This window comes from Equus caballus, chromosome 5, assembly GCF_041296265.1.
Source record: "Equus caballus isolate H_3958 breed thoroughbred chromosome 5, TB-T2T, whole genome shotgun sequence".
In the NCBI taxonomy this organism is placed as follows: domain Eukaryota; kingdom Metazoa; phylum Chordata; class Mammalia; order Perissodactyla; family Equidae; genus Equus; species Equus caballus.
Genome location: NC_091688.1, coordinates 518,093 through 531,067, shown reverse-complemented (window position 1 = coordinate 531,067; position 12,975 = coordinate 518,093). Strand labels below are relative to the sequence as shown.

The following is a 12,975-nucleotide window of genomic DNA, read 5'->3' as shown; positions in this document are numbered from 1 at the left end:
GGCTTAGAAGAAACTGCTGCTAGGATTATAAACACTAAAAAGTTCAGATGGTTTCAGATGGAGATGAGGAAGATGTTATTGCAGAGTGGAGGAAAGGTAATTCTTGTTATAAAGAGGCAGAGAACTTGGCTGAATTGTGTTCTGTTGAGTGGAACACAGAACTTGCAAGTGATGAACTTGGATATGGAGCTGAGCAGATTTCTAAGCAAAGTGTAGAAGATACAGCCTGGCTTCTTCTTGCTGCTTATAGCAAAACACAAGAGGAAAGAGATACACTGAAGAAGGAACTACTAAGCAGATAGGAACCAGAAGATTTGGAAAATTCTCAGCCTATCCATACTGCAAAAAATGAGCAAGTGTGCTCCGGAGAGAACACCACGTGTGTGGCTGGACAACAGTATGCTGATGACATCAGCTGTGTGACTTGTAGATCTAATCCACCACCACAGCAGAAATGCTGCCAGCTTGGACTGAAGGGGACACACATGCACAAGGGGCAGATGGTGCGGAGACACACAGGGAGAAGAGGGCCATGCGACTAGGGTGATGCAACTATAAACCAAGGAACGCCAACAACTGCCAGCAAACACCAGAAGCGGCAAGGAAAGATCATTCCCCTATGGGCTTCAGAGAGAGCATGACGCTGCCAACACCGTTTCAGACTTACAGTTCCCAAAACAGGGAGATGATAAACTTCGGTTGTTTCCAGCCACCCGGTTTGTGGGGCTTTGTACGGCAGCCCTAGGAAACTTACAGATTACAAACACAGTCAACTGACCTTCGACAAAAGGCAGAGGCAATTTCAGTGAGGACAGGATACTCCTCTCAATAAATGATGCTGGAACAACTAGACATCTGCATGCAAAAAAAATATATCTAGACCCAGACTTTACACCTTTTATAAAAATTAAAATGGATCATAGATTTAAATATAAAATCTAAAACTGTAAAACTCCTAGAAGATAACATAGGAGAAAATCCAGGTGACTCTGGGTCTGGCGATAACTTTTTAGATACAACAACAAACGCACAATCCATAAAAGAAAATAATGATAGGGGCCGGACTGGTGGCGCAGCGGTTAAGTGTGCACATTCCGCTTCGGCGGCCTGGTGTTTGCCGGTTTTGCAGGGCACCACTTGGCAAGCCATGCTTGGGTTGGCGTCCCACATAGAAAGTAGAGGAAGATGGGCACGGATGTTAGCTCAGGGCCAGTCTTCCTCAAAAAAAGAAAAGAGAAGAAAAGACTAATAAGTTGGACTTCATTAAAATGAAAGATTTCCACTATGTGAAAGCACTGTTAAGATAATAAAAAGACAAGTCACAGACTGAGAGAAAATCACTACAAAATACATAACTGATAAAGGACTGGTATGAAAAATACACAAACAAAACTTTAAACAGTAGGAAAACAAACCAATTAAAAAATGGGCAAAAGATCTAAACAGACACCTCACTAAAAAAGATATACAAATGAAAAATAAACATATGAAAAGATACTCAACATCATACATCATCAGGGAAGTGCAAATTCCTTTTACAATGGCTAAAATCCAAAACAATGACATCACCAAACACTGGTGCGGATGCGGAGCAACAGGAAGAAGTCTGGAAGAACACAGACTAAAAGGTTAGCAGAAGTTACCGCTGGGGTGGCAGGACTATGTAGGTAGCTATTTATTATTTTGTTTTATGCTCAGAATAACACTAAATTTTCTAATACGATGCAATACGCATAATAAAAATTTTAAGTCTGCCTTAAATTGTGACCATCACTGATCCACTACAGAATGGGACAAGGTTTGGACCTTCAATAACACAACACCAATCCACTGGCAGGATTCTCCTGACCCCAAACCCAGGGAGTACATTCTGCCTTGTAGGATACACCAAAAGGTAATTTTAAAAGCCAAATCAATGGAATCAAGTCTCTAAGGGATATTCAAATAATTATAACGGTATATATGCAAAAAGGACAAGTATTAATCAGATGCGAATGAAAAAGGTTTCCACAGAGAAAATTTTAGAAAGAAAAAAAGGTTTGGATGTCAATTTCATTCCAACATCCCAAAGACCATATATGAATCTGTTGCTGGTTTCGGGATGACCCCCAACATACTGATCAAACAACAAAATGGTACTTGTTAAATAGGAACAAAATAGCATGAACTGCATGTTTTCTCCCTCCAATTTTTTCAAATTAGGCTCTGCAAAACTCCCTCCGTGGCAGGCAGGGCATAGAGAGACAGAATCTTGAGTAGATGGGCACTCCCTTACTAATGTTTCAACAGAACAGCTTCTTCATATATCTATTTTACACAGTGTGCTTTTATTAACTTTCAATAGTGGGGAGAAAAAAGGTTTAATTGCTGCTCAAGAAAATGGCAAGAAAAAAGAAATTTAAAGATAAAAAATTGACAGTAATTACTACTACCCCAAGCAAAAACCCAATACCAAGATGCATAATGTTTTCTTAAGTTTTAAAAGGAAAAAAGAAAAAAAAAGTATCCAGGATGCCAAGAAAAATCTGATTACTGTTCAACAGAAAAGAACTGTTTGAAAGGAGGCGGCCAAGATGATAAGTGGCCTTCCACCATGCCACCCCTGAACTAATGTGGGGAAAAGGAGAAATTCTTTTAAAATCCTCATGCTTTCAGATTTTTTTTTTTTTTTTGCAGGGAAAGATTTGCCCTGAGCTAACATCTATTGCCAATCTTCCTCTTTTTTCCCCCCTTCCCAAAGCCCCAGTGCATGGCTGTACATCCTAGTTGTAAGTCCTTCTAGTTCTGCTATGTGAGCCGCCACAGCATGGCAACTGACAGACAGGGGGTGTGGCTCCTCACCCAAGAAACCAACCTGGGCCGCCAAAACACTGAGAGTGCCAAACTGTAACCACTAGGCATCCGGGCTGGCTCTCTCAGCAAGTTTTAAAGCATACGGCTTGATACGGATGAATACATGGCTAGAAAAAGTGTGGGAACAAGAAAAAGCTTAAAAAATATAAAAATTCCGATTTCTAGCCTCCTCCCCACAAAGGATATTTCAACAGAAGAATAGATAACAGAATAAACACTGACGAAAAATGCAATAACTGAATTATAGGATATCACTGTCAGAACATCTCCCAGAATGCAAAAAGATGTCAAAATGAAAGAAAAGGTATATAAGGTGGAAATAATTCCAGAAGATTCAACTTCTACACAATGAAAATTCTAAAAGGAAGGAAGAGAACAGGTAGAATAACAAAATAACAATACAAGAAAATGTCCCTAAAGTGGATGAACTTGAGTCTTTATATTAAAAGGGACTCATCAAACGCCAGGCAGAAGTTTTAAGACACCTCTACTCTACCATAAATATGGTAAAAATTTGAATTCCAAGGGTAAAGACAGAATCATACAGACTTCCAGGAAAACACAGACTGATGACAAAGGAAAGAAAATCAGACTTGACATTTGACTTCTCATCTGAATCTCTACATGCCAAAAGACAATGCATCCAAATTTAAAGGAGAGGTTATGACCTTAGAATTAGCCTTTCAAACTACATTTCAAGGATATCTCAGCACTTGGAAGAAGTTTTTAGACATGAAAAGTCTCAAAAAGTATACTATGTACTCCACGTATTCTTCAAAAAAATCACACAAGTATTCTAACTTGAAAAAAGAACTCAATAAAAGTAGAAGAACAAAACCATGTCATAGCACTATTCCACTGCTTTTTTAAAAAGTTTCAAACAACCGCTTTATACATGATTTATGATACAGCTGATAAAACCTAAATAAAACAAACTGAACCACAGCAGATTAAAAGAGTAACACACGATCAAAAAAAGGTTTATTCCAGGACTAAGCAGGATTTAACATAAGGAAATTCATCACATTAATAGAGTAAAGGGGGGTAAAAACAAAAACAAAAACTCTGTGGTATCTTAAGATTTCAAAAAGCAAAAAATGGTAAAAAGAAAAAAGGATTTAAAATGGTATTTTTTTAAAGTTAAAATGGCTTTAAAACAGAGGCGAAAATGCAACATCTTCCTGATAAAACTGTTAGTAAATTACAAGGAACCTCCTTAGCATAAATGCACTGACTCACTAGTGGTAAGCCCACCAAAGCAAACAAAGAATGAACAGCATCTGCTCTATTATCCAACACTGTTCCAGAGAGCCCAGCATACGCAACAAGGGGAAAAAAGGTTCAAGACTAGAAAGGATGAGGCAAAAAGTTTAGTATCTGCAGATCACATGCCTGCAAACCAGAAAACCTAACAATCAACTAAAAAATATTTAAAATAAGAAGATAGAAAAAAACAGTAAATGCCTTATATGCCAGCAGCAATCATTCAGATGACAGAGTCTCATTCACAATAAAACTAGAAGATATATAGACAGAAAATGAAGAAGTGTATAAGACTCACATTAAATTAAAAACAAAACCAAAAAACTATAAAACTACTAAGGCATAGAAGACCTGGATAATGGAGAAATAATGGAGTAGACGCTTAAAGGAGTTTACTTCTCCCCCCAAAACTGTAGACACTGAATGCAATTCAGGTCGAAATCTCAATGAGTATTATTACTGGAACTTGAGAGACTGTAAAATCATATAGAATAACTGAGGAAAATAAAGAAAAAAATTTTTTTTTAACATTTTATTTTTCCTTTTTCTCCCCAAAGCCCCCCGGTACATAGTTGTATATAATTTAGTTATGGGTCCTTCCAGCTGTGGCAGGTGGGATGCCGCCTCAGCATGGCCCGACGAACGGCGCTATGTCAGCACCCAGGATTCGAACTGGTGAAACCCTGGGCCACCGCAGCAGAGCACGCAAACTTAACCACTCGGCCACGGGGCTGGCCCCAGAAAATCTTTAAAAAGAATGAGAGGCCTGCTCTACCTGATATTACAGTAGACATGAAACATAATATTTAAATGTAATAATGGCAAATGAATGAGTAAAAGATGAACAGAAGTCAAGCAAGTCCATGAATAAATGCAATTTATGAAAAAAGTGGCACTTGAAATTAACAAAAAATTGGCCACCCAGTTGAAAAAAAATTCTATTTCATGCGAAAAGGTTCCAGGGGAATAGAAGCAAGGATAGCGAAGAGGCTTTAGCTAATTAAAGCACTATACTAAGAAAGATTCTGAATTTATAATCGCACTCAGCAAAAACACAAGCAGTACTTGACAATGTCTACAGTGCTTATGGGAGGAAGAAAGGCAATGCCATATAACCACAATCTCTAGATTACATTTTTAATATAAAAATATAACCACTCAAGTATTGGGAAAAAACTGTATGTTTTTTTATAAGTTCTGGGTGAAAAAAACCTTTGGACAGGAACTACGTCCTGATAAACTATTATAACAGTGCTTTTCTCTGAGATGAAATTACAGGGCCATTTCACCTTGGCTGTATCATTTCCACCTTTTTAACAATGTGCATGTGTTGTCAAAAATAGGGGTTTCCATCCAAAAACCAAAAGCTTGTACACAATTATAAGAAAAAATGTCTTGACAATGTCTTTCTAATTTCTTACTGATCCAGGAATATTATTATACCTTAAATTACAAAAAAGTTCACTCCTTTAATGAGAAAAGACCATTTCCACACTTACATGAGATGGTTGCTCTCAACAGGAACATCTGTGTCTTCACTGAGTTCCAATCTATTACGCCTGTAGGTCGAACCAACACTCAATCCATGAATTAATAATAATGAGGCCAAAAGAACTTTCCTCCTCACATTGCCAAGGAAACCTCTCAGCCACAATTCAAACACAGGACGTGTTTTTAAAACATCTCCCAACTACTGAGAGATTAAGTCCATTCGAATAACCTTTGCCAGACTGGAGACAGCTAGACTCAGTTATCTCCTCAAAAACAAAAACAAAAACAAAAACAAAAAGAGTTCATTTAAAGATGAACTTGAGATTCAAAGGATTATTTAAAAAAAAAATCCATCTTCCATAGCTGAACAATATAATTTCAAAAGAAAAAAGAAAAAAAAAATAAAAAGAACACCAAAATTCAGTAAGATCCAATTTCTGGTCTTCAAGATTTCTTCACCTATTAAGAAAAAAACAGAAACCTTCCCCCATCTTTATTATCTGTATAATAAAAGCATACTTGTATGTAAAAACATAAAGTGTTTTATGTATGTAATATACATATACATATATACTAACTGGCTTATACACACACAAACATATACACAAATGTGTAGAAATAAAACATTTGGGTAAGTTTTCCCTTTTAAAATGCACTACAAATGCCTTTAAATTTGGGTTCATTATAAAAATAGTGAACTTACTCTTATACCAAAGTATCATGAAGTACGTTAATATGTCACACTGAATTTTGCCCAGCCCGCAAAATTGAGATGAAGGGAAATCCTTACACATATATCAATGTGTATAATCTGGACGTATGCACATCATCATCCTCATCTTTATCATCTTCAGGGAGTGTTTAACCAGAAAAGATAGAAACGTATAGTTACAGAGTAACTACAGAGTGGTGCAGCAAGCTGTAGAAGGCAGAGCAGCATAATAGCCATCCTGAACTGGCACTGTCAAAGTACAGAAGGCTTCTATATAAGGGAAGACTTTTTCTTCTTTTATAGAAACACCAGTGTCACTGGCATGACATTCAATATTGACCCTGCAAAGGCTTGCTTATGCAGCCTGGCTTCAAATTCTTTACTAGTGATGGCTACAACTAAAGACTTTGTAATTATCTATTTACTCCAGTTAGTAAAAGGGTAAACTTTTGGAGTTGCAATTTCATTTCACAATGGTACATTTACCATTTAAGAAATTCAAAAAAAAACAAAAAACAAAAACAAAAAACGATTTTGATACATAGAAATGAGTTCTAAATTTTGAAACCAGCCCAGTAACAAAGCAATTTGATTCTCACGTAATAAATACTACATAATTTCTAGGCTAAATCTTGCCAAATACTATCCAAGACAAAACTAAAATCAAAACTTAAAAAAAAGTGGACACCTTTTACTCACACTTAATACTAGTCAATTTTCCAGGAAATTTTTGGGCAGGGAATATCCCCAAATCTAAAATGAAAAAAAGGAAAAATTGGGATCTTATATTAGTTATTCAATCTGAAACTTTTAATAGACTTTTACTAAAAGTCATCATTTTCTGGCCTCCCACTCAATCACAGAAACATACTTTCAGAGTGGAAAGGGACCTTAAAGATCACTGAGATCAATTCTTTCATTTTAACCAGTGAGGCAATGATTCCTAACACATGAAAATACTGACTGCTTATTTTTAATTAAGAATAGAGGCCAAGATAATCTCATAGTTAAGAATATGGTATTATGGATGATTCAGTATATATTTTTAAAGACATTTAAGATCACTTTAAATTACAGAAACATTCTTTGGGAAATGGATGCTGGGTTTGTCAAAGTACGCTCACAGCGCTTTCATTCCAATTCCTGTTCAATCTTTTTCAATTTTGTAAACTTCTTATGTATTTACCCATAAATTGTATAAAAGTACCTAGACAATCTTAATTTTACTGTTTTTACACTATTTTATAAAGGTTAAAAAAGGCAATTCAAAGACTAAAAGTAGTTTTTTCCTAATTGTTTTCTAATGTTTCCCTCCTACACAGATCCAATCCTAAATATAAAGGGTAACTCTATCACACTAAGTTGAAATTATAAAGCTGACCAGTATGAGGAGGCAATTAGAAATTTCCAAATATAAAACAATTTTGTGAGTTTTGTTTTTATCAAGCTGTAGGTACGAATCAGGATTTTTGAAGAAATAGAAAAACCGGTGGGGGGGGGGGGGGCGATACCAGCTTAGTATGCCTTTTCAGAGCAATCAAACTTCCCATGTTGGGAGAAATTTTTACTTAGAATCAATCATTAGTTCAATCTACCAGCCTAAGGCCTTTCAATGCTGCACTATATTTTTTATTTAAAAAATATGTTTGCTTTCTCAATTAGTATAAGCAAAACTTCAAGTGACAGACACACTGAGTTACTACTGTGAAATCTTTAAAGTTAATCTTCACTTTGTCAACATTATATTACCTCTGAGGAATTTCCAGCCCTTTTTGTGTTTTCAGGTTTCCCCAGATTTGTATATAAAGAATAATCAGTATAACTATATATAACAACTATAGCTATTAGGATACAGTAACATAGCAATAAGCTGCCCATTTTAAATGGAGAAAGGAAAAAGAAATTAGGATACTATTTCTTTTTCATTGCTTTGAACAACTTCATTCTCAGGATCCCACCTCAGAACCAATGCAGAATAATCATAGTTAACATTTTCCAAGTTCATTTTCAGAAACATCAGCTGTTCTATATTGTCAAAGTCCAGGCTCATGATCTGCTTTGGATGAAAGTGGCTATTTGCAGTAAAGATACATTCAGATTGCCAACTACACATGGGGCAGCTTAAATACTGAATGGCAACTTGGGTCAAAGCTGGCCACATGCTCACCTTCCTCTGCCAGTAAATCAAAGGGTCATCACCTCCTGAGATCTCTGGACACTTCTCTTTGAAGTATTCATCCACTACGGCTATCGCAGAAGGAAACATGAAGCTTTTGCCTCCAATGGCAACACTATGTGCAGCTGAGCTATCAAGAGACCCTGAACTGCAGGTGCCGTCTCTTACAGACGAGGTAAATGAATCAACTCCTACTACAGCCGAGGAACCAGAAGCTTCTGAAGTTGTAACATGGCAGACCTCGGGTGAAGATTCCATATAACTACAAACTTCTTCTGCAAGGATCTGCTTGTAAGTTTCTAAATCAGCACCTTGAGGGAAAAAGTCTTCCAAACTATTCTTAAAGCAAGGATCTAACAAAGCAGCCAAGATACAGGGCTTGGATTTGAGCATGGCACTTAGTAGGGTGTCAGTTTCAAGCTTCAGAGATAAACTGTCCACCAGATTGAGGGCCTGAGTAATACCCCTGACTTGAAAATCTTCTCTGAGTTTCTGCAGGGAAAGGAGTAGATGATGGATTAGGGGCAGCACCTGATTCAATCCTGTGGTCTTCACACTCACTTTCTGGGTGGCCTCTTCAAATGGTTTAAGAATATCACAAACATAAGTCATTAGAGTCCACTGAAGGGAGGTGAGCACAACTCCACTGGCTCTACCAAGACTATGGTGAACTGAATAGCAATGCTCCAAGAGCCATTTTAACATATAAAAGGTAGAAATCCAATGGCCCGTTTCATCTTGCTTCAAATTCTTCCATGGAAGTTGGTGATCATTTTGGAACTCTTGCAGTATCTGACGGGCCTTGACTGAATGACTAAAATGATGACAAGTCTTCCTAGCAGCCACTAACATATTTTCAATGCTTTTGTGCTCACAGAAAAAGTCCTGAATGACTATATTTAAACAATGCAGGAAGCACGGCACGTGGGTAAAACCGCCATCTTTGATTGCATGTACCACATTAGAGGAATTGTCAGAAACAATAAAGCTAGGGATGAGGAAATTAGGAGAAAGCCACAGACCAATCTGGTCATTTAATTCTTGTAAAATGTTGGTTATCAAACAGTCTTTGGCCAAACCTGTTACACAAAGCACTGCCCACTTTCTAAAATTAGGGATCCTACCATTATTGGAAGAAGGTACAGTTTCCAAAGAGACCCAGTGTACAGTCACAACGAAATAATCAGTGAATGGGTCATGGGTCCATATGTCCACAGTCAGGTGGATCTTTTGGCTTTGAACGTTCTCCAAAGTTAAGAAAATTTTTTCTCTGACCCAATCATATAATTGAGGTACAGCCTTAGTGAAAAAGTAAGTCTCAGATGGTAACCTATAGTCAGGGGCCACAATCTGCATGAACCTCTGAAAGGCTGGAGTTGAGAAGTAGTTGTAAGGATGCATATCCTCCACGATCATTTGAATAATTGCCTGACTTATTTGACTTGAGATTGAATTTTCACAATATGTTGTTTCTCTCTCCTGTGCAGGCATTACAGTGTCTTGCTCTGCAACAGGACTAGGGCTCTCACATCTTCTATTTTCAACCTCTAACACAGGAGGTTCATCTGAATTACAGTCACTGAGGTCCTCAGCTGTTAAATCTCGGCTGCCTGCAGACTTGTCTTCATGCAAAGCATCGCTCAAGAGATCACTTCTCTCGGTCTCAGGCTCATCTAACCCATTTCCAACCGCACCACTGTCTTTGTTGGCAACAGCCCAATGGATGGGATGAGTGGCCTGCAGGTGTCGTTGAAGTGTTGAAGTTCCTAAGTGAGAACCGGGCCTACCCCGGCTCACACTTCTTTTACATATATTACACACAGCTCTTGAGATGTGCTGAGGATCAGTATAAAAAAAATTCCAAACTGCAGATGTCTTGGCTCTTGTTCCAGGAATTAAGGCATGCTTGACAATGTTACTTTTGATGAGAAATCTCCCTCTTTCTGCCCTCAGGGCATCAGATACTGATTTATCTCCTTTCTTACCCATTCTATTATCATCTAATGGATCTGTTGGAATATATTCAAAGCTTCCGCTGCTTCCAGCAGAAGAGGGAGATAGAGGTACATCCAAAGGAAAATCCTCCTCCCCACCAGCGACTCCGAATTTGTTGGCCCTAGTCCAGTGAGGTGAATGTCTCGCCTGCAGATGTCGCTGAAGGGTAGACGTCCCAAGATGGCTGCCTGGTTTGCCCCTGCTAACACTTTTTTCACAGAGGTTACAAATAGCCCGCCAGGTGTACTGCGGGTCAACATGAAAGAAGTGCCACACAATGGAAGTCTTGGCTCTGGTACTAGGTAGGTAGATCTGTTTTTCTATATTGCTCTCAAAAAGACTGTCTTCATCCTGCTCAGGAGTAGTGGAAGCTAGCAAAGCAGGGGCATCTGCAACAGGCCTCCCAGATGCCAAATCCTTGCCAAACTTTTTCGCAAGAATCAGTTTTTTTCGTCGCCTTTTCCCCTTAAGTCGCAAACCCTTCTTCCTTTTCTTTTTAGCAGGCAATCTGGCCTCTTTATCCATTCCTTCTGCCACCATCTTTCCCTCTACCACAGCTTCTTCATCTGTATTAGAATTAATAGGAACACATCCCAGAATCCCGGCACTACTAAAAGCGCTGCATCTCCTGCTAGGAGAGAGCGAGGACACTGCCACACTTAAGGTACATATACTCATTCTCTTTAGGGCTCCAAAGTTCGTACCAAAATCTGTTAGCGGGTTTATTGCTCAAGCAGAAATACAGCTGTTCCTCTGGACTTGCATTACCTTTTCTCCGATTTCTATGGGGAGTCGGATTCCCTGTGGACCAAGGATTTCCAAGCCAGGTTATTTCTGGAGAAAAAGTGACAGCAATGAAGAACATTCCCAAACTCTTGTTTAGAGGGCTTTAAAATCCCTTCCAACTTTCCGAGTTCTGAATTCAAACAGTCCAATCGCCTCACATCATAGAAAAAAGCACCGAGGCCACTTTCCCAGAGTCACAGAGCTGGTCCGCGGGAGCTAGTGGCCAGGTCTTCCAGATCGCGGGCCATGTTCTTTCTGCTTCATCAAGAACCACGTCTGCTTGAAATGCCTTCAGCTTTTAAAATACGTATTTTTATGACGCCTCATGATAACAACATCGATTTCCCTTAACTCTGAAATTAATTATTTTCAGGAAATTTCATTTAAACAAAAACATAGTGCATCATTCGACATTCATCATTTAGGACTGTGATTTGCCAATACAACCCAAAAAGTCAACTCTGGAAAGCTGAATCAGACTCCACATACTGGTCATTAGCAGCAGGCGCTAGCTGAGCCCTTTCCGCTCTAACTAAAAGGACTGCGATTTTTACATGCGGGTGGCTAAAAAGACGCTTCGAGAGTGAAACTAAAAAACAAGGACACACGCTGCATCTCCGATCCACCGTTTGGATCAGGAGTTAAGCCCGCTTTCGTTCCCAGACGTTTTGAGGCCGAGGAGCTCCGCGGCCTCCGCGCGGGCCGCGCCGGGAGTGGAGGCCGCGCCGGGGGCGGAGGCCGCGCCGGGGCCGGAGGCTGCGCCGGGGGCGGAGGCCGCGCCGGGGCGGTGGCGAGGGCGGGCCGGGCCGCCGAGGAGCCGAGGACGAGCGGGGGCGGCGGGGCGGCTCCGGCGCTCGGCTCGGCGCGGGCCCCCAGCACCACGGCGCCGGCTCCCGGGAGCCGACGCGGAGAACCGCCCGCGCCCAGGCCGCGAAGGGAGGGGCGGCGCGGCGGGCCCCGGGGCCGCTCGACTCCCCGGGCTGGGCCGCACCCGGGCGAGGGGAGGCCGCGGACACTCCCCTCGCCCTCTCGCCCACCTCCCCGGCCCCGAGCCACCCGGGAATCAAAAAACGGGTCTAGTTACCAGAGAACAGAACTTTACCGGACCGACGACACTATCTCCGACTCCGGCTCGCTGTCACGTCCTTCTCCTTTCTTAGCCGCTGCCGCCCGCCGTCCTCACAGCAACACCACCAGCAGGAACCCCGACTGCCAGCGTCAAAGATGGCGCCCGGCTCCGGGCTCCGCGCTCAGACCCGGCCAGTGGAAGTGCCAGCACGACGCGCGCGCGAGGATTCTGGGAGATGTAGTCCCCTTTGTGAGGCGATGCCTAAGATGGCTGCCCGGTCACCGGGTCACGGGAGAGCGGCGCGCGAGGCCGCGGGTCCCTTCGTTGCCAGGGAACGCGTTTTAGGAAGTTAACGAGTTTCTTAAAACCATCTTCAATTAAAAAAATTTTTTTAAGCAAATGAGGTAATAAGCGAGGAAGCTGCGAGAACTGTGTCTGTCGGACAGTAGGCGCTGTTTATTCTTACCAAAGTGCTTGATGAATAAATCGTCCGAACCGCGTATACATTTAATTTAGAAATAAACTACTTTTCCCACGCAGTGTTGAAAGATTTTGACATTTACTTTTATTTGAAGAAGTGAAATTGGGCTTGGGGAGAGTTTTATTTCTTAAAACAAATTTTTGTATTGG

At 40.4% G+C, this 12,975-nt stretch overlaps 3 protein-coding genes across 10 annotated transcripts in view; all 3 read right to left on the bottom strand.

Moving 5' to 3' along the window:
- The window catches only part of ZC3H11A (zinc finger CCCH-type containing 11A), a 40,025-nt gene extending 27,459 nt beyond the window's left edge, over nucleotides 1-12,566 (bottom strand). For 2 of the 7 annotated variants that reach the window (XM_023640230.2, XM_070266201.1), the window contains exons 1-2: nucleotides 12,361-12,522; nucleotides 5,616-5,675 (exon numbers count right to left, since the gene is read on the bottom strand). The gene's annotated coding sequence lies outside the window, so the exon portion shown is untranslated. 7 annotated transcript variants of the gene reach the window in all.
- Nucleotides 5,884-11,855, bottom strand: ZBED6 (zinc finger BED-type containing 6). 2 transcript variants are annotated; one of them, XM_070266435.1, is made up of 3 exons: nucleotides 8,487-11,855; nucleotides 7,019-7,072; nucleotides 5,884-6,066 (listed from the first exon to the last, which is right to left on the bottom strand). In XM_070266435.1, exons 1-2 carry the CDS (start codon nucleotides 11,166-11,168, stop codon nucleotides 7,031-7,033), a joined length of 2,724 nt encoding a protein of 907 aa, XP_070122536.1. In that variant the 5' UTR covers nucleotides 11,169-11,855; the 3' UTR covers nucleotides 5,884-6,066; nucleotides 7,019-7,030. The 2 variants fall into 2 exon arrangements, with proteins under 2 accessions (XP_070122536.1, XP_070122537.1); XM_070266436.1 differs by lacking the exon at nucleotides 5,884-6,066 and having other exon boundaries at nucleotides 6,733-7,072.
- On the bottom strand, nucleotides 6,458-6,556 carry LOC138923996 (uncharacterized). The gene has a single exon (XM_070266437.1). It carries the CDS (start codon nucleotides 6,554-6,556, stop codon nucleotides 6,458-6,460), a length of 99 nt encoding a protein of 32 aa, XP_070122538.1.
- Nucleotides 12,567-12,975: the final 409 nt, after the last annotated feature.

Coding starts and splice junctions, on each gene's coding strand:
- ZBED6 (XM_070266435.1), bottom strand. CDS start 11,168: ATGAGTATATGTACCTTAAGTGTGGCAGTGTCCTCGCTCTCTCCTAGC. Junction 7,073..8,486: donor TGATTTACTGGCAGAGGAAG/GTGAGCATGTGG, acceptor TTTTCATTTTAG/ATTTGGGGATATTCCCTGCC.
- LOC138923996 (XM_070266437.1), bottom strand. CDS start 6,556: ATGGCTATTATGCTGCTCTGCCTTCTACAGCTTGCTGCACCACTCTGT.